General features: G+C 28.9%; 1 protein-coding gene across 3 annotated transcripts in view; it reads left to right on the top strand.

Moving 5' to 3' along the window:
• Positions 1–25,690, top strand: part of LOC114128648 (band 4.1-like protein 4) — a 142,160-nt gene that overhangs the window by 51,463 nt on the left and 65,007 nt on the right. For all 3 annotated transcript variants that reach the window (XM_050202329.1, XM_050202327.1, XM_050202328.1), the window contains exons 3-5: positions 12,743–12,847; positions 14,341–14,383; positions 17,069–17,147. In XM_050202329.1, coding sequence (XP_050058286.1) covers positions 12,743–12,847; positions 14,341–14,383; positions 17,069–17,147 — 227 coding nt within the window. The remainder of the gene's footprint in view (positions 1–12,742; positions 12,848–14,340; positions 14,384–17,068; positions 17,148–25,690) is intronic.

The raw sequence follows: 25,690 nt of genomic DNA on the forward strand, positions 1-25,690 counted from the left end.
TTTTTAAAATATTTTTCTTACCACATATTTTTATTATTTATGAAAACAAAATGATTTGCTTGATTATTACACTTAGTGGTGTTATTTTTATATTCGAGTAAAATACTCTGTCGTATAATATAGATATATATTTATGTATAAATATTCGTTTAATTTTAAAAACAACGACCTCGAAATTACAATGTAGTTATTCGTTATTGCATCAGGTGTACCATTGAGTTTTTGAGATATTTCCAAGTAAACGATAGTTTTGCGACCCAAATACTTCATGGCAATAAAAATACAATCAAAGTGTCATTTAATAGACAAATCCTTATACTGAGAGGCAATAAAAAAAGAAAGAAAAACACATGGTATGTTCTTCAAATGACTCGTGAACGCGTTACGGATTTGTAACAACGTTTTTAAATTTTTAGTAATCGTTCAACAAGGATTTTCATTTTCATTTTCTAAATATAGTAATCATTCAACTTTTTAATCTAATAAAATATTGTTTGATTATGTAACCAAAAGTTGCGTGCTATGTACCTTATTATGGGTTTTTGATCATGGCTTACCTTTCATGAGGGAAATGCATACGTGTACATTACCTAGAGATAGGTATAGTCATTGCGTGTTCAAACGAATGTCTCTTGGGAAATCATAACCTTTAGCTAGTCTTCAAGATATGCAAACGTTAATTAACGTGTATAAAATGCTTATTTGATGAAAAAGCTTTTAGACTTAGTTAGATGTTTTTTCCTAAAATTGTAAAATTTTAAAAGAATTAACGTCTTAATAAAATAATATTATATGTATTTATATACAGAATCATCGTAATTCTATACTAATATAATTAATTAAAATTACTTATCTATACTTAAATTGTATTTATGAATTATTATTTTACAAGTATCAACTTTGTTCTGATCAACATATTTATTTATTTAGTTTTTTTTTTATATAATATGAAAGTATGCACAATAAGATGTCATAATATAAGAAAATTAGTTAATGTACTTAGTTAAATTTATCAATGAATTAAAAAACAATTTATACTTTTTATGGATTTAATATTTATAATTAAAAAAACAGCTAATAATTCATGAAAGTACAGAACAGTAAATATTTAATTATAAAAATAATTTTAATTATTTATGTTCACTCTTAAGATTTTAATTAAGTACACATTATTAATAATTTTAATATATTGAGCGTTGTATTGCTTTTTGTTGAAATTGCAGTTTAATTTAAACTCGATAATTTAACCGGTATTTATGTAAATGTAGTCAATTTTTTTTTTACTACTAAAGCTTTTCAAATGAATTATGAATATTATAATATTTTGATTTATATATATATTTACTTTTGGAAATACGAGCAACTTCAAAACAGAGAAAATTATTATAGGTACGTATACTATACTTGTATAAATAGTAGATACCTAAATATATACATGTTTGTATGAAATGTATATCATTTTTATAGGTAAAAATATGCCACTGTCTAAAAGTAATAGTAATAAATGAAATAAAAAAGTTTAAACTTGAATTTAAATTACAACGTTAATAATATTATAATTGACACGCTTGGAAATCGTACAACTATATTATACAGCGTCACGATTAAAAAACTTATCGTACAGCCGTGCACGGAATAAAAGTTTTAAGTAGGATTTTTTCTTTAACCATTCAACCTAGGTGGTAGTACGAGGATTATTTTTTTAATCCTCTAGATTTGTGAATTTAATTGTTATGAATAAAGTGTTATTTATTTACAAGGATCTTGTGCCGAAATCTGCAGTTAATTTGTGAAACGTGCACAGACGTCTTATTGGCAGTGGCCATGATCATTGCACCAGCTATGTTGGTAGTAAGTAAGTAGGTATAGGGACGGTTTATTCGCTACAGAGACGGTGACTGGGTAAACACGATTGAAATTACAAGCCTTATAGTAATTAGAATTGTGCAGCCGGATGAAGCGAGAGAGGGGGGGGGGTATCAGCAGTAAATGTAACTTAGTCTTTATAATTAAGAGCGTAACATTTAGTTTTAATTGTCTCCGAACTTTCGGTCCTCCAAAAATACGCCTACCCTGCTACCGTCTCGTCCAAAAACTGTGGCCAAAAGTACATTCTCCAAAAGGGGAGGCGGCCGACAATATACCGTACGGCACGTTTCGTCGAGAACGAATAACTGTATACAATATATAGGTAGTGAATGTGGGCGTGCGAGTGGCATGTTTGCACTTTTGAACGTTCGGTTGACATCGCCGAAATTAATACTGCCCGAGGCCTGTGTATACGGAGTGGACAAAACGTTCGGTATTATTTTGTAGTTTGCTCGTGCATAAATAATACGACACCGTAATCTTAATACGTCTCCTGCTACGTACAGGGTAAAATTGGTTTTGTTTTTATATTTAACTTTACACGTTTTGATGATTCAATTATAATACTGATTGTAAATTTTTATTTTTTCCATCAAAATCGTGGTTATATTTTATAAATATTTATTTATTATTTACGTTATTCCATTATATTTAACAATTATTAATACATGTTTGTTTATCGAAGAAATAACTACGACCATGACAATTATTCTATATTTTTAAATATGTCTCTCACCATGTACCTATGTCTTTTATCGCATTCTTATAGCTGCTTTATTACTGTTTTTTCACTTAAGTTGTGTCATCAATTTTTTAAATCAGATGCCCTTTTTCATTTATGTAAAATACTCTACTTTTGATATTTTTATTGACACCACTTAACTCTTGGATGACTCATTTTCAGTAGTTTAATGGTTATAATATCTTGTCACTTATCAGTTGATTATCTTTATAAATTTATTTTGTTATGTTTATTAAATATTTCAGAATTTAAAGATGTTAAGCATTAATTTAAATCCTAATTCGATCGGTAGATTATTGTCACCAAATACGTTTATTGTTTAATTACGTGCAATTTACGTTATTATTCATTTTAATTATTTTTAATACAACTTCAAGCAGTATTATTTTTGCTGTCTATTAAATTTAAATCAAAAATTATGCTTTTGCAATTGTATACTTTATTTTGATCGCTCTGTACTTCGTTTTTACGTTTAACGAAACAAGTCCGGTATCCGCGGAGAATTCTTCTTAATATAAGCGAATGGCGTGGTGGTGATGAGAAGTTACACTCTTACCTGACCACGTTAATCCATGGCAGCTGCCAATGTGCAAATCCCTCGACACAATGTACAGCTTGGAATTAAAAGTCCTCCTCCTCCCTACACGCATGCTATACGCTTTGACATCGTATAAACTTACACTGCGTTCCGTATTATTTAGTTTTAAAGGTGTAGAGTGGAGCGGAGTGGCAGCCGGCGAGACTCGGAAAGTCACGAAGTTGTCCTCAGGCATTTTCAATTTTGAATAATACGATTTAAAGGTCTTAGACCTCGGTTGGCAATGGTTATTTCTATTGTGATATCTAATTTACGGCCATATAGTTATTTTAATTGACCGGGCTGCGACTATAATAATAACATATATTATTGTTTAGAGCATTATAATATATACATTTTTAAGATTAAACCGACTTAGAACGTTTACGTTTGAATTTCGAATAAAACCACAACAAAAACCACACGTTGTGATAATGTGATGTGTTGTTTCGGGATTATCGATACTCGATAGATTGGAAAGAGATTTCTTATTATACCCATCGTCTATACCAAAAATTAATAGTCGGGTACTGTAAAGCCGCTTGATTTGTTGCTTGTATGACGTATGTACCTATGTAGGTACTAATTGAATAACTAATGGACTATTTCTCATATTGGAAAATATATGTCTTCAGTATTATTTTTTATAGGTTACACATAATATATAGTTATTTTACCTCAGTAAAATATATTAAAAACCATTTGTTTGGTTTGGTGCATTTATTGATAAATTAATTTCTTGAATATTTTACTACAATATTATTATAGTCAGTATTTGTTACGCGATAATACATTACGGTGTACCGTAATAAAGAGATAGATCTGAAACAATTGTTATTATAGTTGATCAATTGAAGTATAGAGGGATGGATCTTTGTCTGTTGTATTAGTAGACCTGTTTCAGTTATTATACTTCCAAGGCATACATTAATAATGTCATATTTTTCAAATTAGTAATCAGTCATTGTGACATTGCACATGAGGTGACAACACGAGTGTTTCGAACCTTTAGAAAATACTCTAGTACCCTATCAAGTGTATTTATGGAGTTGACCATCATCATATGAATGATGTTCTGTTCTATACATAAACTAAATTTACTACAAAATCTTGTAAATTTAATACAAATTGAATTTGATAACTTTTTTGAGTTTTTTTAAATCCATTGGTTTTTTTTATAACATATCATAAAATATGATGTATAACATAATATTATACATTATATGGCGATGCAGATAGATTGTCTATTTTAATCTGTTTATACAATAAGTTTTAACTTGTAATATTAAACTGGACACGTGATCGTGGGTTATCGTCATTATTATGGTTAGCGATATTACATAAAAGTAGTTAGTGTTCCCGCGTCCCGCCTTTTCTAAACAACTGCGAGTTTCCGTTTCTTAATCTTTTCAAGCCCTTGTTCGGTAATGGTGGGATCGCGATAATATTTCTGAACAAAACAGATGACACGTTTGGCGGTCTGGAAAATGAATGAAAACAACATTAATGGCGAACCGGAGGCGCTTTAATTTATCGCTTTCCGAGTGTCGGCTGCTCTTTTTCGTCGTTCACGGAAAACAGACAAGACAAAACGATTAAAACTACGTTCGCCATTTCCCACACCGTATGCGTTATTATGAAATTTGTCGGTTCTCGAGACTTGATGTTTTGTTTACGAGATATCGCTATTAATGACACAATAATGACGATACCCGAGTATTACACTTATATAGTACATAGTTGTAGAAAAATATCGTTTCTGTAATGTCTGTAGGCTGTAATGGTGCCTATAATGATCATCATAACACGAAATTTACGTTTTTTTTAAATGCCTACGTTAAAATTAACATAAAAATTCTCTATTGAATTTATCTACCAATAGTGCAACGCTATATTAGAGATAGACAACGTTTTATAGTTTTTAATGTTTTTACAGTATTACAGTACACGTTGATAAAAATATATGTTTGTTGGTTCAGTTTATAATTATTTTACAAGTTCATTTATAAATTTAATAACATAAATATTATGAGTATATTAATTATTATTATTATTCTGACTCGTGTCTTGAAAATTTTCAAAGTTCAGAAGGTATACCTCTATTACAATATTTTAGGTACAATTATTTACTTTCCATTTTGTTCTCATTTTGCTTGTTGTTTATGTATTTTATAAGAGATATGAATTGCTTACGCTATATTAATAAATATATATGTGTACAACATTCATACAATGTAACATATAGTTGCAACGATCACACCGATAGCTGCACATTGAGACGCAACACATAATTAAAATAAGTAATTATATACTTTCTTTTTCGAAGTATTTTTTTTTTTTTTTTGATTTGCATACAATCTTATCGTTCAAAAGTTTAATTTTCCCCACACATGAATGAACAATTTAAAAAATATTATCTTTGAAAAATAAAAAGGAATCAAGGGATTAGTATTTTTGAATTGTGTACATTGATGATTCTCGCGCGTCCTCTATATTCAGCTCATGTACAAACCATATCATCATCATCAAAAAGGTATAACAAGTATACAATATAATCTACCGTTGTCTTTTTAACGAAGAATACTATTATTTTTGCCCGTACAATCTTCAAACACGTCGGCAATATCCTGGAATCATGTGTTTGCGTTTTAACGACGAAAGGGTAAACATAATAATATTTCAACAGTATTTGGTGAGCATGATCAAATTCAACGTACACATACTGTGCGTTGTAGTCGCTACATAACATAGAACGTGCCCATGAAAGGCAAATGAGCTTATGTACTTATGCTTGCGTATATGTTGTACATATAGTATATACAGTGTATATACATACAACGCAAGAGTGGTTGAAAATAATACCTTTAAGGAATAAGTATATAGTTGATAAAATTTCGTGTTCGTTAAAATACACATATTATACCCGCAGGTACCTAATATTATACTCGCTGTGATTTATTTAATTACGTCGGGTAATAATGTATTGCATAATATAATATTATGACATTATATATTATAAAAACTCGTTTGATTTGAAAATAGGATTACCGTACGTGCGATTTACGTGCATCCATCTCGCTATAACAGCACGAGCGACTGCGGAGATTATGGGTTAAAATACGCATGTAATATTATTATGTTATACTCGACGACGCGTGGAATATGAAAAAAGTGGTATCGACCATAGCGGGATCGCGACACCAGCTGTTTCATTGCGGTACCTATAGGTACAATATAATAATAATACATACAGGATATACCTACTATAATAGCCACGGTATTAGAAATACAACGCGTAAAAAGACAATTAAAACGATCTGCAACGCAATTATTATTTGTAACGGTGGTTTGTTTTGTCGTCGATAATAAGCTGTCGTAGACCACTACCATCGCGCGCGTCCGGCAACTTGGTTGTGTCGGGGTAGGGGGTCGTAATTGCGATATAAGTTATACAGGGAAGAATTTATATTCCTTATGGATAATTAGTGTTACCGTAAATGGGGGTTTGAGTAAGAGGTTTTTATTAATGCGAAGACACATTTGGGTATTACAACTCTAATAATGATATTATTTATATATTATTTTAATTAATACTTTGCTAAATGATTTCAAAACGGTTGTTATACTTATTTGTATTTGTTTGGGATCACACATATTGATGAGTGATTACTAATGTTGGACTAACCGCCATGTGTCCAGTGCCGGTTCATGTCTCGGAATCAATAAAAAATTGATATTTATAAAATTATAAATTATTATACATGATGCATTGAATATATATTTTTTTATTGTTCGATAAAAGTGAAGATGGAAAGAACATATCAACTAGGTAAATATTGTTCATAACGTGTTTCTTTAAATTGATTCACACGTAGAAATATTAAAACAGAGTAAATAACAGTATTCTAAAATAAACGAGCGTCGATAATTTCTTATGTACATATAACGGGGGACGGGGGATATGAGGAATGAATCCCTCCCATGATATTTTCTTTTATATATACTTCATACATTATACCGATAATAGAAAAAAAAATAATTGCTCTTAAAATGCTTGTCAATATTTTATAGTACTATTTAAACAGTTTCTACTTCTGATATAGGATGTAATAAATGTTAAGATCGGTACAATAAGAATTGATTATAATAACAGATGATTATTATGGTAGTCAATGATTTTTAGCGTAGTCTGATGAAATAATAATATTATAATATATTATTACACTGGCGATGGACAACGCGCTCCTGATAGTGGGCGAAAAAATTAAAATATAAAAATTTCGTAAATAGATCCCATCTAACGAATATTGACTTACCACCGATAACTTTATAATAAAAATAGAACGTGTTCGAAGAAAATTATTTCAAAGCTTTGCGTGTGTTATCATTTGGCTTATTGTTTACAGCCTGTTATGATCATGCAAATGAGTACATTACTATTCTAGACGGGTGCAATAGTACCCGTGGGACCTATAAACAAATAGATGCCAAATAGTTTTTAAATTATTATTATTATTATTATTACTTATCGTACGTTCTACCAGTGCATTTTCGTGTCAGATATTTTTGCGCGCAGTTTTATTTTCGCATATACCAGGATTTAATATTAAACTCGGTGCAATGCCGCTGGGAAATAATTTATCAAGCACATAATGCCGCACTCATGGTATATTGTTGCGGAGCATAATAATTAGTACGAATGCGTGCCATTAATTCGATTCTCTGCGATAAAATATAAGACACTGTGCCGTTTGTTTTGGTTGAAATGTACGCATCGAGTTCATTCGAAAAATTAGCATTAAAATCGATCGCGCGTCTTCAAATTACATAAACGTGGTGTAAATGTCTGCTATTATTATGATGTTTATATTACACGATGTCGAATACTTTCCAAAAGGTTAAAACTTTACAGCTCGTGTGCACATTAAAATAATACGATTCCGAGAAATACTTTACGTGATGTAGGCATTACGAATAAAATCGGTATTACAATTATTTTGCTCTCCATTAGCTTAAAAGTATATTATAAACTTGTAGTTAGGTACCTATGTCATAAACAGAGCTATTCACTAATCATGATCACTTTATTTTTATTCAGTTTAGTTTTCAACAATACTGCAGTTATTCAAAATCTGAGTTTTGGAATAACAAATTTAGGTACTTTCTTTGTGACCATGTTTTCAGAGATTTTTTTTTATATAAATTGTATTTAAAGAGTGTCTATTGAGAGTAAAACTCCTTTTTTTATATGAGTACCGTCTTTAAAATTGTAATTTATAAAAATTCATTATTAAATAAAATAAAAATTAGAAGAAAGTGATACAATTAAATCTTATATAAGTTGGAAAATCAACAAAATTATGATCATTGTATCCAAATTTGGTGTAGATTTTATTTTTTTACTTAAAAGGAAGTTGTTATTTCGGTGACCCAAGAACCAAGCATTCATGACCATATAAAAATTGTATATAAAAGTAACGATCTTAGTCAAAATATTTCTGTGGAACTTGAGTATATGTATGAAAAACACGACTTGTGATTAAATCAAACTTATAATATGTACGGCAGTACTAGTCGTTTTGTACGCCTTCTCACATCAATATTTCCTGTATTATACACTTTTCTTACGGTTGAACGACATACCCTGTTATGGGCAAACGCGATATTATTAAATCTAGCCCACGCTAGCAATCCATATAGTTTTCAACTACATCATTACGTTGAAAGGCCCAGTTCACAGTACAAGTGAACTGTAATAATAATTGTCATAAATCATCCGCGATGAAGTCAAAGCGGAAGTAAACGCGACCATGTATCACATGTTTTGACAGTGAAACAACTCTCGCGTCCTTGCCAAAATTAGTCCGCGATAAACGCAACTATATTATTACGAAACTATAATAGTATAATACCTATCAACTTTCGAACGTTACACGTGTTGAGAAGTTGGCTGTCTTAAATCAAATTAAAAATTTCTTGGCGCTTGGGTTTATAGTACACAATATTTATGCACAGCGAGTTATCAAGCATGCTTAGTGCTCACCACCCATTTTTATTTAATGCATTTATTCAAATAATATTAATCATAGTTAGTATTTTTTGAATTTTTAAGTATACCATATTTTAATTTATTAAGATTTTAACAAATTTTATTTTTCAAATGAAAACTGCCCTTTTTACTGTAAATTATTTATCAGATATTTTATTAATATTTAATAATTTTTAAAACTGATTGTACGTACCTATTCTAATTTAATCCAAATATATTACAATTTAAGAGATTTATATTTAAAGCCACTTTTAATAACTTTTTTTATAACTATCTAATTTACAATAAATTGGAAGTAAAAAAAAAAAATGTCCCCAATTGAAAAACAGAAGTTTTTATTAATATAGGACACTTAGTTAGGTTAGGTTCTAACTAAGTACTTAAAAATATAGCCTTTAAGCAGGTGTACGTGATAATTCCAAAAATCAGAATATGAATTAATTCATTATTAGAGGGAAAATAGGGGGGGGGGATAAACATTCTTTGTAAATTATTCTGTGTCTCACTATATAATATAAATATCTACTTCTTATGTACAAACCTATGTTTCTATTTCACTATAGGAAGATAATACTATTATATGCCCTCTATAGTATTTGAAACGCGTTTTGACACGTAAAAGCTTCTCTCGAAAAATTAAAGTACGAAATCACAGGAAAACGAACGAATAACTGAATAATTGTATTGGAAACATTTTGCGGCTATTTAATATTGTGTACTCTTGGGAGAAATATGATTATAACTTCGCTACTGTATAACCAAAATGATGGAGTGTGGCGTGCGTGTGCGGTATATTAACATGCGAAAGTATTATATCGGTTTCGGCAAGATTGCCTATTAAACTGCTGTTCGGCGACCCTTTTATCGTTTTTGATAAATCGACGAGGATCTCGAGGCTGTGTTTGTAGCGTATTGTGTACGCCGCAGACGAATGAATTCTCGCCGGTCATTCTATATTAACTGGATACTGCGCCTATCTGCTGCGTAGTTTCCCTTCGTGCATGTTGTATGAAAGCAGTTAACGTCTTAAGTGCACGGTAGCGGTGGAAAGACGAAGAGCTATCTATAAAGTATTATTATATATATATATAGGTTTACAAACATAAACTGCAACGGCGCATTGACCAAGACGAGGCTTTGTTTGATTGATGGTTTTCGCGTCTCATGAATTATGCATGTGTGTGTGAATGTGTGTGTGTATGTTGATGTGTGTAGGGTCTATTTTCCGGGCGTAAAAATGTGAGTGGTGTAATTTCCTTTTCACTCCGCGCTCTTCTTGATAACACCCGCGACGACGTTCTTTTTTGTTTTTCCCGAGAACACTTAGGTCTTGGACCCATTCCGCCGTGTTGTTATTTTGTTTTATATATTTTGTGTATACCTATAAGCAATCAAAACGGTAACTATCTTAGGTGTATAATATAAAATATTGAAAACGTGCGTGTGTGTATACGTGTATGAAAGTGAAAGAAAAGAGAATAGGGGTGCGAGGGAAGAAAATAGGATGAAATAGATCGGAAAGGAATGAAAATTGTTTTCATTTTCGCTCATTATTATTCGTATAAATATCGATTCAATGCCCATAAACGATGGGAAAATCTGCACAGTGTACCTTGGTGAAACAAATTTAAAGATGTCTATAAAAAGCATAGCGCATAATAATATACTGAAATTAAAAGTTTTTTCCATTTTTTAACCAAAATTGTTTTATTTATTCGTGAAATACATTAATCTATAAAGAAATAACTGTATAATATATTATACAGTATTTATGTTGATAAAACTACACATTAGTTAACATATATTATCATAATATCATATCAAAATAGGTTTTTTGTAAGAATATAATATACATCATTAAAATTAAAAAACAAAACATAAAACATTTAAATTTGTATATTATATTATGTAATACGTAAAAAATGTAAAATTGATAGATTTTTATTTTATATTTTGATTGAAATAAATTAAATTGTTCAATTTAATAGTCAGCCAGAACGTGAATTGGTATTTAATAATTATTGATCTTTAAAGATTTATTGCATCATAAATTTATTATAAACAGTATAAAATAGTTATATTTTTAATGTAATAAATCTGTCTTTAAGTAAATACTAAATAGTAAACATTTTGGAAAAATAATATTAAGTAAATGTCGTTATTTTACATGGTACAATTTAAACATAAAGTAGATAATTACTTAACTAATTAAAATGTTAGAACGACTCATGATTCATTTTAATTTAGAGTAGTATTATCATTAGTCGGATTATACTCGTGTTTGAACTCAAATAATGTTGTGAAAATGAACAAAAATGAATAACACTTACTCGGAGGATCTTTATTCGAGAACTATAGTTCGCACTCGAAAGTTTTATTACCGAGATCATATCGTATTTTTATGACCGTCTAGCTCATTTTTTTTATACTACACACCATTAAGAGAAACTACCCGATGAACAGTTTTATGGGAGCCACACCGGTGATTTTATGTTGTTCAAAAATCACCAACCTTATAGGTATTATTTTGAAATTTTATTTTTTACTTCAGCAAAACATATAATACTGTGGAATTTTTCATATGAAATAAATATATTTAGACCGCAATTCAAATCCTTAAGATAATATAAGTATTAAGTACAGTGAAATAGTTGTAAAAATATATTGCTTAAAATATTGTTTATTTGTTGTTATCATTCTAAAATTAAAACAGTTTGACTTATCCAAATCCAAGTTAGCTGAAATTATTATAATATAATTCATATAGTATACTTGAATATTATACCTAAATATTCGTTACTTTTAAAGTTATGAATTTCATTATTTGAAGATAATAAACATTATTATTTATTATTAACCTTACTATAGACGTATTGACTGCAATTTAAACTTAAAGGAATCAAACTTTTTGATACCTAGTTGTAGGCACTTGAGCGTTTTATTGAGTCTATTATAACATGATTGATATATACCAAATAATTTTTCGGTAAAAACATCAAATAAATAATAAACTATACAAAAACTATACAAAAACACAATGTTCTAAGTCAACATTTATAACATTTATAATATATTTCATATTTAGTGTATTGAAGCAAATTAATTCTGTTGAATAAATTTAAAACAAACATTTTCTTCGTTTGTTTCATATCAATAATTATTATTGTTTTCAGTTGAGCGTAAATATTTCTCTATGCTAAGTTAAATTGTATTTTTTTTTTTTTTTAAATGCCTTTTGAATATTTTTATTATTACATAAGTTTATTTATAAATCGTAGGAATTAAATTGTATTAGAAATACCGTAACAAATAATTTTATTAATTTTAAAATTTTAAAATTAAATTACTTTAAACTTCTATTATCATATTATATTATTATTTATTATACATACTGTACTTATAAGTTCGTTATTTTACGTGAAAGTTATTCCACTTCTATAATATAGTGCTTTAGATTAAATTATTGATAAAAAAAATTAATTAATTATATTTTTTAATTTTTCAGGGATCGAGTTTGGGTCAAGAAGTTTTTGATGTGGTCGTAAGACATTTGAGTCTTCTCGAAACAGCTTACTTTGGCCTTCGTTATTTGGATTCACAAAATCAAACTGTAAGTTAAATTACAAATTGTGAAAATTATTTAATAATTAATTATAGTGTACTAACCAATTTTATTATAATTGTTCATTTAAATGACCATTGATATAATTATTATACTTCACATTGGATAGTTAAATATTAAAATATGTTATGAGTAATAATAGTGATAATATAGCCCTATAGATTTGAGCGTTGAGTTACACAATTACAGGTGAAATAAACAGGCTATTATATTGTGAATAAAACCGGTAGATCAGAGAATGTATTTATTTTATAATCTATAACTTAAAAAGTAGGAAATTTAAAGTAGTTTTTATAAGTAAATATTTATAATGACACATGAAATTTAGGTCCATTGTCTGCTATATGTAAATAGTGTTCATAAATAATAGATAATAATATCATTTATATTTATATAAAATGTTGAATACTATCTTTAATTCGAATAGATTTATACAAATATTCATGACCATCTTGTACATTTTTAGAATTGTATATTTTTGACATTATTACATTTAGAATATTATACAATTCACATATTCATAGATAATACGCATAAAGGATTATATAATACGGTGCTTGTTGTTGTGGGGGGGATAAACATACACTAATGACACTGGTGGGTGTTTAATTAATTAAATAATAAGATGTCGGTACTGAGCCTTCAGAAATGATTTCCGGAAATAGAGATATATAAGAGGGTTTGAGGTTTGAAAATAAGGGTTATGACTTATGATACTGGATAAGGTGGTTAATTTCTGCGGAGCAATGAAGTTTGGCTATTTAAATGACCTCAAAAAATGTAAAGATTCACGTGGAGTGAAAATGTGTGTTTAGACTTAGTTTGTAGATTTAACTCATAGAAATTTATTGAAAAGTCCTAATTTTAATATCAGTTTATACCCACCAATAAAAATAAAAAATAAAAAAATGACAAGACCAAATTTTGATATTTGATCATTGTAATAGTGGCCATACTCATAAAAACACGTATGGTATGAAGGATATGGTTTGAGCATAAATTATGACTTTTAGGATTGATAAGTCTGAAGATTTTTTATTAAAATATATTATATATTTTTTTGTATTTGTTTTTTTTTTTTTGGTGGATTCACAAAGTGAATACCATACAACGATATGGTTTAAGAAATTATAAATTTGCATTTTGGTTTTGAGTTGGATTTTTAAATATTTCCCTTCTCTGTAATTTAAACCTGAGAAAGTGACCTTTTGTTTCGATTCATAATTATATACCTACCTGTGAATTCGTGTTTAGCACTCCGCAGTTAATAATGTTTTACGCGGTACCTACAACTTTTGTCGTATTATTTAGGATAACATAATAGTATATGTGCAACCGTCCTGTTATTATGTTCAATTATCATGATATTAACACAACGGCAGTATTGTTAATTATTGTGTACAGTATATATTATACGTGCTTGTATCTATGTATTCATGTACAGTCGATAATAATTTATGTTTTGCATACTTTTGTTTCAGCACTGGCTGGATCTTTCCAAGAAAATGAACAAACAGATGAAAGGTACGTACAGTACACACATTTATACCTACCATGCGTGATTTTGCATTAAAACCTTTTTGACCGAAAGTTCGTTGGTGATTGCAACCCTGGTTTCGGTTAGCCCTATCTTCTTCTATGTGGTACTAATCTTTATTTACGCCCATAGGAGGGACATACATAACGTATTAAGTTAGATATATATGCATATAAATATACATATTACGTACATGGTACACGCGCAACGCTTCGGTGGTGAGATGGGAGTGGGTTCCAAGGTGTATTAATGGGGTTTTAGTCATGCGGTGCATACGTGTTAAAACCGTAATAATTGTATAGTTGCATATAATAAGCCAGGGTTGTAGCCTTGTCAACAGCGTATGTGTGTTCGGTCCATTTTTTTTCATCCCACTGATGTATTTAGATAAATATTATATTATGCATTAACCATTTAAGGAGTGTCGTATTATGCGATAAAAACTTTTTATTTTCTACCGTGAACTATTAGATGGATGATTTTTTTGAAAACGCATCTAAATTGAAATTTAAACGAGTAGTTTCTGAGTTGTTATTAAACTAAATGTCCTATAAAAGTAACTGTCCTTAATATTGTTTTTACATACGATATAAAATACATTTCATACCTATTTAGTTTGATAAATGATAAGTACTTGCAATATTTTTATAAATTAGTAAATTATGCTAATTTCTAGTTTTCAAATCATGTGTCTCCATATATTATAAACCTATCTTAGAGACTACATGGTCTTAATACTTAGAATTTAGTAACTTAGAAATAACTGGGTTCAGATTTTAATTTGAAAGTATTAACATTTTCAACAAAATTCATCTTCCTAATAATTTAAGTAGCTACCTTCAGAAATCATTATTCTTATATATTAATAAGTAGCATTCTTGGTGAATCATTATGTTTACTTTTACGCCACTATATTTAATGTTATGATCGCGATATTCGATGTCCTTAAAATCTATAGCGTTACGCTAGACTAGTCCTTGTACACCCTCCGCTAATACTATAGCAATAATAATAATAGTAATATATCGTAACTGCTGTGCATGTTATTACCTACTGGGTACACACACATTCACATACGCCACCGCTCTCCTGAACCGGGGGTTTTAATGGCAGTAAAAAACATTTCGATTAAAATCGCCAACGCTCGTGATTTACGACCCATAACGCGCGTATCGGTTGTGGCTTTTTCCTCCTCGTACTCGACCTATATTATAATAAAATATATACTGGAATTATTTCCAAACGCGCAATAATCGGACACAATGCCATAGTAATACTTCATAATAAAATCGATTTATTTATCTTTTTCAAAAAGATAAAATTGATTGTTATACACTGAGAGTCAAAATAAACATGTGGATACCTATTCGTTTCAATAATTTATAGCAAGACAATCGTCACCATACACTACATTTACAGTCAGTATTCCAAAGATAATTTATACTTGTATAATATGTAAATGATACATATTTATATATGACGTGACTTGTATATCGTATTTGATCAATCATTCTAAAAATCGTGTTGATTCATGAAAAAATAATTTGATTTGCAATAACTAATAATTAAGAGAATTAAGTTTGTTTTATTATTTTACAACTATATGGCTTTATCGATTTCTTACACTATATACATGCGCATTGTAGCTCGACGTTAAATAATCTCATTTTATAAGCTCACGATTTCAAGCAGATTTAAATGTAAAAAATAATTAACAAAAAAAAACAAAGATTATTTTAAAGTGCTTGTCTTTAATCAAAAATAGCGTACGTGAACAACTCAGACAAAAATGAAGCGCCCGTGAGAGAAAGAGAGAGAAGAGATCAATATTATTTTTAATAACCAGTATCTACCGGTGGGTAGGTAACCAATTTGGGTGTCTATTACTTTTACTTGTGTTTTAAGCAGTTGTAAAACGTGCTCGTAATTAATTTCACGACATTAATTACGTCGGGTATTTCCGCGTGTGCGGTTGGGTGTAGATAGTAAAAATCCGTTGGCGAGTAGCTGGCCAGGTAAATATCGCATTTCGTTTTATTAGCAATATAAAAACAGAGTAACGTCTTTATGCTCGTAAAGAAAAAATAAGTAAAATAAATCACGAGCGCTTTTTAAGATCAATTTTGTGGCCAAACGTTTCTTTTATTAAAGAATTCTCGGAAGGGAAATTTTTTATTTTCAGTTTTTAGTGATCTACTAGCTAGTAGCTACACGAAGTCCTAACATGATGAATTTAGTATTATTAGGTAGATTCTGAAAGTTAATTCCACTGGGAAAGTCAACAATGTTGGTACAAAGTTTGATACCCTACGTCGACTAATTGGTCCACCTACTCCACATACACTCGGTGCCATCACTATGTACGACGAGTGGTAGTGTTTTGTATACACACCTATATCCGTATACCCTCCATTATATTATATCGTGTGCTTTATGCGTGTCATACTGTCTTATGTGGCTTACAAACACAATATATAGGTACTCAGAAATAAACATATTGTATAATTAATCTCACTGGTTTCTTTAGTTTCCTACATTGAGACCGTATTGTATTATTATATTGTTTTGTCTTAAAAACAAACAGAATTATAGAGACAATTAAAAATTATTTTCTGTATAATATACTAATACAGATTGGTATACATTTTTATTTTGGAATTTTTATGTTTCAGGTAATGAAAACTTCACGTTTTACTTTGGTGTAAAATTTTATGCCGCTGATCCATGTAAGCTGGTCGAAGAAATCACCAGGTAAGATATAGCAATTTGTATTTCATAATATAATTCTAATGGATATAACGGTATTAGGCATTCATCTTAATATTGAAGATGATTTAGTTTTTATTTGGCCCGAGCTTTCGTAAACAAGTCAAAACCGGAAATACTGTACTGTATATTACAATATTATGCATTGACATTGTCGAATATCGGTGTTGTAAAAAATATCAACTTATTACGCCTACGTAGTAATTATCCTTCTTGAAACCAAACGGTCGATCGACTTTATGGTCCCATGGTCAATTTTTTTATATATTATAAATTATAATATTATGTTCTATGTTTATGATAATAAAAATAATTGTAAATAATTTCGAGAAATAGAGAATGACTTTCTTAAATGAAAACTGCTCTTTTTTTTATGTAAATGTACCTAATGATTTATTTTTGATAAATTTGATATATTTAAAGTTACTGATAAAACTTAATAATTTTAGGGTAATAATCCGTAATAATGATTTTATATCAAATATAAAAGATAGTTGTAATATTTAATCTATTACACTTAGATCATTTTTAAAAATTATAAAATTCTAATATTAATGGCTATAATTTTCAAAACGCATTTAAACCAATTAACATAAACTAATATTCTTAGTATATAAAGTCTAATAATTTAGAAATAACTCGTTTAATTTTTGGTTTGTAAACATTATCATTTTTAAAACAATTATCAGTAATAGATTACAATTAACACAGTAAAAAAAATTTCAAAATAATTGTGCCCTCGCATGACACTCGTCAAACTTTTTTAAAAGATATAACAAAATGTATAAGTGTTTAAATATACGTAAAATAAGAGACTATCTATTTAAATATTCTGAAACTTAGAATAATTGGGCTGAGCATATGATTCATTATCAATGTTATACCCTTCTAAGATGTTTTATAAGAAAATTATCTTGAGGCATCATAATGGGTGATTTACAGAAAAATATTAATAAAATATAGTAAACTTATCCGTACCGCTATTAAATGTCTATCGAGCGGCCGTGTGTCGACAAGTTGATCTACGCGTACACCTAAATATTAGATTTGGTGGTTTACGACGATTTTAATTATATGTATGCGTTTACTATCGATCGCCTTCCGGCCGGGTTATCGGCGGATCAGTGAGTGAGTGATGTACCTACTTGGATCAACTGTCGTGTGGGCGCCAGCTGTAGCTATTGTGCCATTTATGCAAATAATATATTATAATTTATAATATTTCATTTTTCAATTCAATTTATGGGTATGATCAGAGTTTTTTTTTTTTTTAAAAGCCGTAAACACGAAATCGAATAAAAAACATGTAATCTCCTGTGTCTCTCACCCAACACTAACACCACAAGTTTTAAATCGATAAAATGATCAAAACAATCATTCTGTAACGTGGTATAATATGTTATTGATAATGTTGGTGAAAATAATTTTCGGTGTATAAATTAAAACATTATATTGTCATGGAAATTATCGTAGAAATGAACATTTCAACCCTGGAGGTTCTTTTGTAAAAAAAGATATTTATCTTACCGAGGCGCATATTATTATTAAAAAAAAAAAACCATGTACCTATATTGTATATAGCAATCGATTTTTACTTTCGATGTGTGCATACTGTACACCATTATATTAAACTTCCATAATTATATTGTAATCGAGACCACAACAATTTTATTTTACATAGTATGCGTTTATTTATATCATACTAACTGTATTATTGTCTTTGAATGCAAATTTTTTTTTCTCTGTGTTTATCTTAATATGATACTAATATGGTAATTAATTAGTTGTTCATATAATATGTTTGTATAATATACAGAATCTATATTATTTGTAGAAAATTTGCCATCTAAGGTTTAAACTCTATTTATTTTATTCTTATTTAAAAATGATAAAAAATACCTGTTGGCTGCGATTATACAAAATTCTTCGTTTTTATATTACACTAACTAGGATGCTGATTTTTTTTCTCACTTAGACTTATATTTTATTAATTGTTTTTTCCTTGCTCTTTTTTTGGTTTATTATTCATTTATATAATCTACTTATGTTTTTAATATATTATGTAACATAGTTCATTTTTTTATTTTATAAGATGATTCAATTCGTCACTCCTTTATTTTTTTTCCTCCATAGAAAACAATAAAAGTTTGATTTATATGATTTTTTCGTTCCATACTTGAATAAAGTTTCAAAACTCAATGAAAAGTTTACATATTACTTTTGATCGAATAAATATAGCTACCTAGTGTATAGGCATATTGTTAAGTTTATAACTACAAAAAATATTATAAATAAAAATATAAACAAACAAAAACTATACTTCATAGTATTAAAAGCAATAATATATAAATCGACTTTTATCAAGTTGTCTGAAATAAAATTCGTTTAAGTATAGGTAATAGCGTAATACTCATCATTAAAAGAAGACTATCTTAAATTATAACATATTTTAATTTTAAATCTATTATAAATAAAAATATTACAAACAATCAAACCAAACGAACAAAAAATCTATGATTTATATACATATATTTATTGATTTATAGTTTTTCTAGTAATAATATTTGTTATACATATTTTTTTTGTACATAAAATAAGATTATTATGAAGCCATTTGGCTTATCGTTAATGTTACATGACTTATAAATCATAGCACTTCAATTTACCCGTACTCTTGTTAGTAATATGCTCCATCGTGTTGAAAATCTCTATCCAGCATGTTCTTCTCGAGAATCCGATGTTCTTACAAAGTCATTTATAATATTTCGTTAAAATTGATTGCTTATATTTTATATTTATGCTTGTGTTACAATATTTACTTGCGATTGATCAATATGCGTTGATTTTTTATCTTCTTGTATTCCTATACCCTAACTATTCTTATAAATGCAGTAAAAACTCATTTATCACACATATATCGACGCGAAGTTAACACTTTTTGGCGCCAAGTTACTCATATCACATGAGTCGCAATGAACGACATTATCATTTTTTTTTTTCTTCGAAAGTTTTCAATTCAATGTATAATAATATAGTTTGTATAATGCTGATATTTACTATCATCCATATAGTAAAGCGCATTGTATCAACTTATCGAGAGAAAACTTACTTGCGCTCGATTCGTAAACGGTAATGAAGATTACATTTGTGCCTATATATTACTATATGTAGCTTATTGTACTCGTATATAAGTTTGCATTGTTATTAATTGAAATCGTTGTTCATACTATATGTATCGTTGCAGTCGTTGGTAACTTCCTGTATTCGATACTAGTTTCATAAATGTATCATATATTTTCACGATCTTTATCGTGCAGTTTAATGATTTGGTTTTGAAATTATCTTAAGCGCTTGATTATTATCATATTATAATATGTTTGAATCTCATAAAGTTTTTTTTACAATAAATTCTAAATATTTAATATAATATGATTATAATATAGTATTATATTAATTTATAATATATGTTAATTTTACTAATCAACAACTATCGATTAAAATATTATATTTAGATATTTTATGAGCTGTATACTGGATAGTTTAAACGGATGTATAAAATTGTATTACGTTTATTGAAGGACATTTCGAGTTTTAGATTTTTACTTTTCCAACTAGCTCTAAGAAAATAATTTGTTTTGAAAGAACTTGTTAGTAATTAATATATATAAATATATAATATATAAACAATAATCAGCTAGCAGTATGCGAAACGTAGTCTGAATATTTCTGAATTTACTAGTGAAATGCAAAAAAAAAAAATGTTTTATTGTCATATTATTATGTTTATAGTCTATAATGTTCTGAAAGTATTTCAACGAAATTGTCAATGATTTACATATTATTCATACTGTTAGCTCTTCTTTTGAGTGTTTATTTTAATCGTTTCGTATTTCATCTGAATTTACGCATATTTTACCCATAGAGCACATAAGTTTATGAAATATTAGTCGAATGCCGCCACATCATAAAATTATTAGACCTCTGTAGGCGAACAAACTTCTCTCCGACGACGGTCATTTATTATACAAACAGTCTCATATACGAATCGTTAAGCACTAGGTCCAGCCCCACAAAACGCTGTACTTTATATTTACAGTTATTTATTATAGTTTACAAAGTCTTAGAATAATATATATGTCACATGTTTGACGATATATTGCTGCAGCACGATGAAATAGTATGGTATTTTTTTTCACTGTGAATATAATATTATATTAATGACGATTACTATTTTTAAAACACATTAAATGATCTACATCACATATGTATAAAATATATTTTTGAAGCATTGCAATCAATTATTTTTTGATTTCTTCTACATATATCTATACATTTTTACGCGTTCTTTTTGAAGACTTATTATTTCCGAGTGGAAAAACAAAAACTAAACACGTACTATCTACATCAGTTATACTGTTTTACTTTCGCTGTGGAGTATATGTACATTATAGTTCTTTTGACGGTGTATTGAAGTCACATATATCATATAGATGGCGATTTGAAATTAGCCGTACTGATACCGTGTATCATTGCCATTGAGTTTACGAGGGTCCAAACAGAGTGAGGAGAAAGGGGGGGGGAAGAATAGAAGAGCTTTTGTGCTTGGCTCATTAAACTCAGTCAAGGCGGTTCTGTCGTCTCTTTTTATTTCATTATTATTTTTCTTAGTTCGTTGAACACAAATCACGCACACCCTATGTGGTTGTTTGGTGGGCGAATCCATTACAACACGTAGGTACCAATATAACTGTACTAACACTGCAATCTGGTACTGCCGTCAAAATTGACCATACTTGCGTGAGCAATAGAATACGTGAAAAATAAATCTCCAGGTTTTCGATTTTCTACGAGACGCCGAACAAAAATAAAAATACACTCGTATCTATATGACATGTGCATATGTGTAGACAGAGCTGTGCCGTTAAGATTTAGCGCCCGGGGCAAAATTAAAAATATTAGCCCCCTTATATTCAAAAAAAAATTTTTTGGCGCCCCCTTTGAACAGTTTAAACCATGCGCCCGGGGCACATGCCCCCTAGGCCCTCCCCACGGCACGGCTCTGTGTGTAGAATATGATGTATATTATATTATACGTCTTTCGATACAATAAAATATAATATTTATGTATATTATAAATAGTATATAATACTTAGTACTTACCAAAACAAAAATAAATGTTTCGTTTAAAAAATTGACATTTGTTTGTGTTGGTAGCAAGTTATAGATTTATAGCCAAGCGTGATGTCGATCAATACAATATATAAACGATTTATTATTTTTTTTAAGATATTTATACTTTATTCGATCTAGTAAGTTTTCAAAGATCAATATTTTATAGTGAATATTTAATTTTCTCAATTGTCTTACCGTAAAATGTTTGCTGTTTATCAATAATTATATTAACATAAACTTACAATCAACTACAGTGACAAAGTTCAGACCAACTTACACAATATTTTTAATAGTTAATGTTATTATACGTACCTATATTTGGGACTAGGAAAGTGAGCCGACGGCCGATGAATCGACAATTGACGAACTGATTTTGGGTATTATTATTGTGATAAAGATATTATATTATTATGTACCAATCCAAAATTTCCAAATAATATCGATATTTATCAAAACAATTATTTGAGATAAGTAACAAACCGGTATTATATATTTGTGTTATTTTCAATGTTACATTGAATCAGTGATGTCATCGTCGTATTTTATTTTATAATGATGGAGTATTTTTTGTAGAACAACAAACTTTTTATAAATGGTTATATTTTGGTCAAGAATAAATTGCGTAAAAATCGTATCTGGGAACGTAAAACAATGTGCATAGAAAAAATTTAAAAATAACTGAACATTTTAATGCTAGAGCTAGGACTGATTGTGTCTGCAATGGATAATAGCGTAGGTACATTTTATAAATTTTAAAACGATTATATTGATTATATAAAATCCAAGTACCTATGAAAAGTTGTAATTTAGTAATACATTTTTTTTTTTTTTTAAACATTACTAATTTAGATAAATTGTTGGTATACTGGTCGTGATCCCGTATTATTCATATCCATCAACCACTATTGAACCAGCGTCATAACAGATATAGATGATAGGCCCAGGTTAACCCTTATAGTCAAATTCTAAATTTGTTATTCTTAGATTATTCGCAATAATAAATTTTCAAATACTTATTATAATATACTATAATATTAACTATGAAAAGTAATAATTATTATCTATATTTATTCAATGAATATTTAAAACCACGTCAAGTACGATACTATTGCGAGTAGATAAATGCACCTTAGTATTATATAGTATAATAATATAATAAAGTAATCAAAATAATAGTAAGTGTATTTTCATCTTAATATTACGTTTTTCTCTTGATAATTAAGTATATTATATAAACAACCATATCGGATGTTTATTTCGATCCGATTAGCATGTTTAATGTTTATTAGACTCCCACTTCTGTTTTTAAATAAGAGTGTTATGGATTAAGTGCCTTATTCATTGTAATTTGTAACTATAGTCACATACTCTTTCAGACGATAATATACTTACAATATAAACGTCAAGTTGTTGAGCGCCATTAAAATAATATTATTTACGTTAAGTCTATTCCGGTTGTACATACATATACGATATACCTACTTAAATGTTTACATTGTTTATATTTTGTCGTAGGTGTGACTCAAGTGGTTACACATGCGACCGACATGGCGACATGCTCTCACATGCCCTTATTGACTCGGTCCTAAATCGCGAACACACTTAAACCGTGGTAGATTTTATAGAGAGTTAGAAATATATCACTATATAACATAACATAATAGGACGAATATGCGTCATGCGTAGGAATACACAAATCGGTTAAAATGGTTTTCTAAACGAAACAATGATAATGTTTTAACAAAAAATACTCGAATTGTCGTGCATATTAAACATTGTAATAATACAACACGAATGAGTAAATAAGTGTATATCTTATTTCTATATATCATAATATCTCACTCATTATCAAGGTGGTAACAATAATACGCGTGAAATCTGCGTGATAAACTTTTTCTCTTTTAATATTTTTAATTGAGATCACGACGAAAATGATAAACCTGCAAAAGAAATAGAATTTATTACGACGCCAATAATATATTTTTACCGTAACCTCCATACATCTCTATACGGTATACAGTATACACAATACGCTATAATAATATTTTAATATGGTGTATCGAATTTCTAATCGTCTAATAATAATATTATCACAATACGATGTGGTAAAATGAGGACGATACGTAAACAGCATGACTCGTTGTTTATTCTCTATCGGAAATGAGGCTACCACCGCCGATGGGAGCTGAAAGTTTATCGTCGAAAACTTTTAGATAAGGCGACTAGACGATTCGTTGCACAAAGATTAACCCAATTCGGAGTAAACGTATACGCTCTGTAGCACGAGATACTGCCAGGGCGGTTGCGGTGTAAATAATAATCACAATACATATATATATAATAATAATAGTATGATATGTAAAAGATAGTGAAAGGTTAAATCGATATTGTATACACCCTTAAATAATATTATCTCAACGTGCAGCGCACTCAAAAACGTCGGACTCACTGTCATCCCTATGCTTCCTCTCGACAACCTCTTGAACCTTTTTTCCTGAAACGCGTTACTGCAAATGGGTAGGTATCGTTGTAACTTTAGGATGACTTGAATGATACGACGACGTCGTCGTATACCATTTTATGCCTATTTCTCGTAAAGATGACTACCGGAAACGACGACATTTTTTCGTTTATATAGTACGAAAAAAAAGGTCTATAATAACATTGGAATAATCCACCTCTGCCTCCGAGTATAAATTATACGACTTATATATATATTGTTATTGAAAAATAATAAAGTGTAATATATAGATCGTAATTCGTAGGAACTAGATGACTTTCATTATTGTTGTTGCGTAAAACTTTCGTTTTTTTTACTTTCAGTTTTTTGAAAAACGGGTAACGGGGTAAATACTCATACATCCACAGTTTGAATATTGACGTTATTACTTATCGTATAATGCTGTTCATAGATAAATTAATATACATTATTATTTTTATCACAATTTCGTATGATTTTTTTTCTGAATTGTTTTATTAATAAAAAAAGCCAATTTCTTATCACCAAGGTTAGGTTAGATAATTGTTAAATTGGGAGAGGACTATTTCATGAAGTTTTAAATTTAAGTAGGTATTCAAAAACTGAAAATATACATATTTCTTGTATAAATATTGAATATGGAATTTTTAAACTTTCATTACTCCTCCACCCAGTGAAACTATAAACATATATAAGAAAATGTAAATATTTAATAGCTCAATTTGGTATGAATAATTAATATTTATATTGTCAGTGTACGGTTGTCCCCTAAAATATAATGGATGTATCTTAAATACCACTGTGACATCAAAAATATAGAAAAAAATGATTTATATTAAAATGTTAAATATCAGCAAATATTGATTGAAAACACAAA

The sequence above is a fragment of the Aphis gossypii genome, chromosome 2 (genome assembly GCF_020184175.1).
Source record: "Aphis gossypii isolate Hap1 chromosome 2, ASM2018417v2, whole genome shotgun sequence".
NCBI lineage: Eukaryota > Metazoa > Arthropoda > Insecta > Hemiptera > Aphididae > Aphis > Aphis gossypii.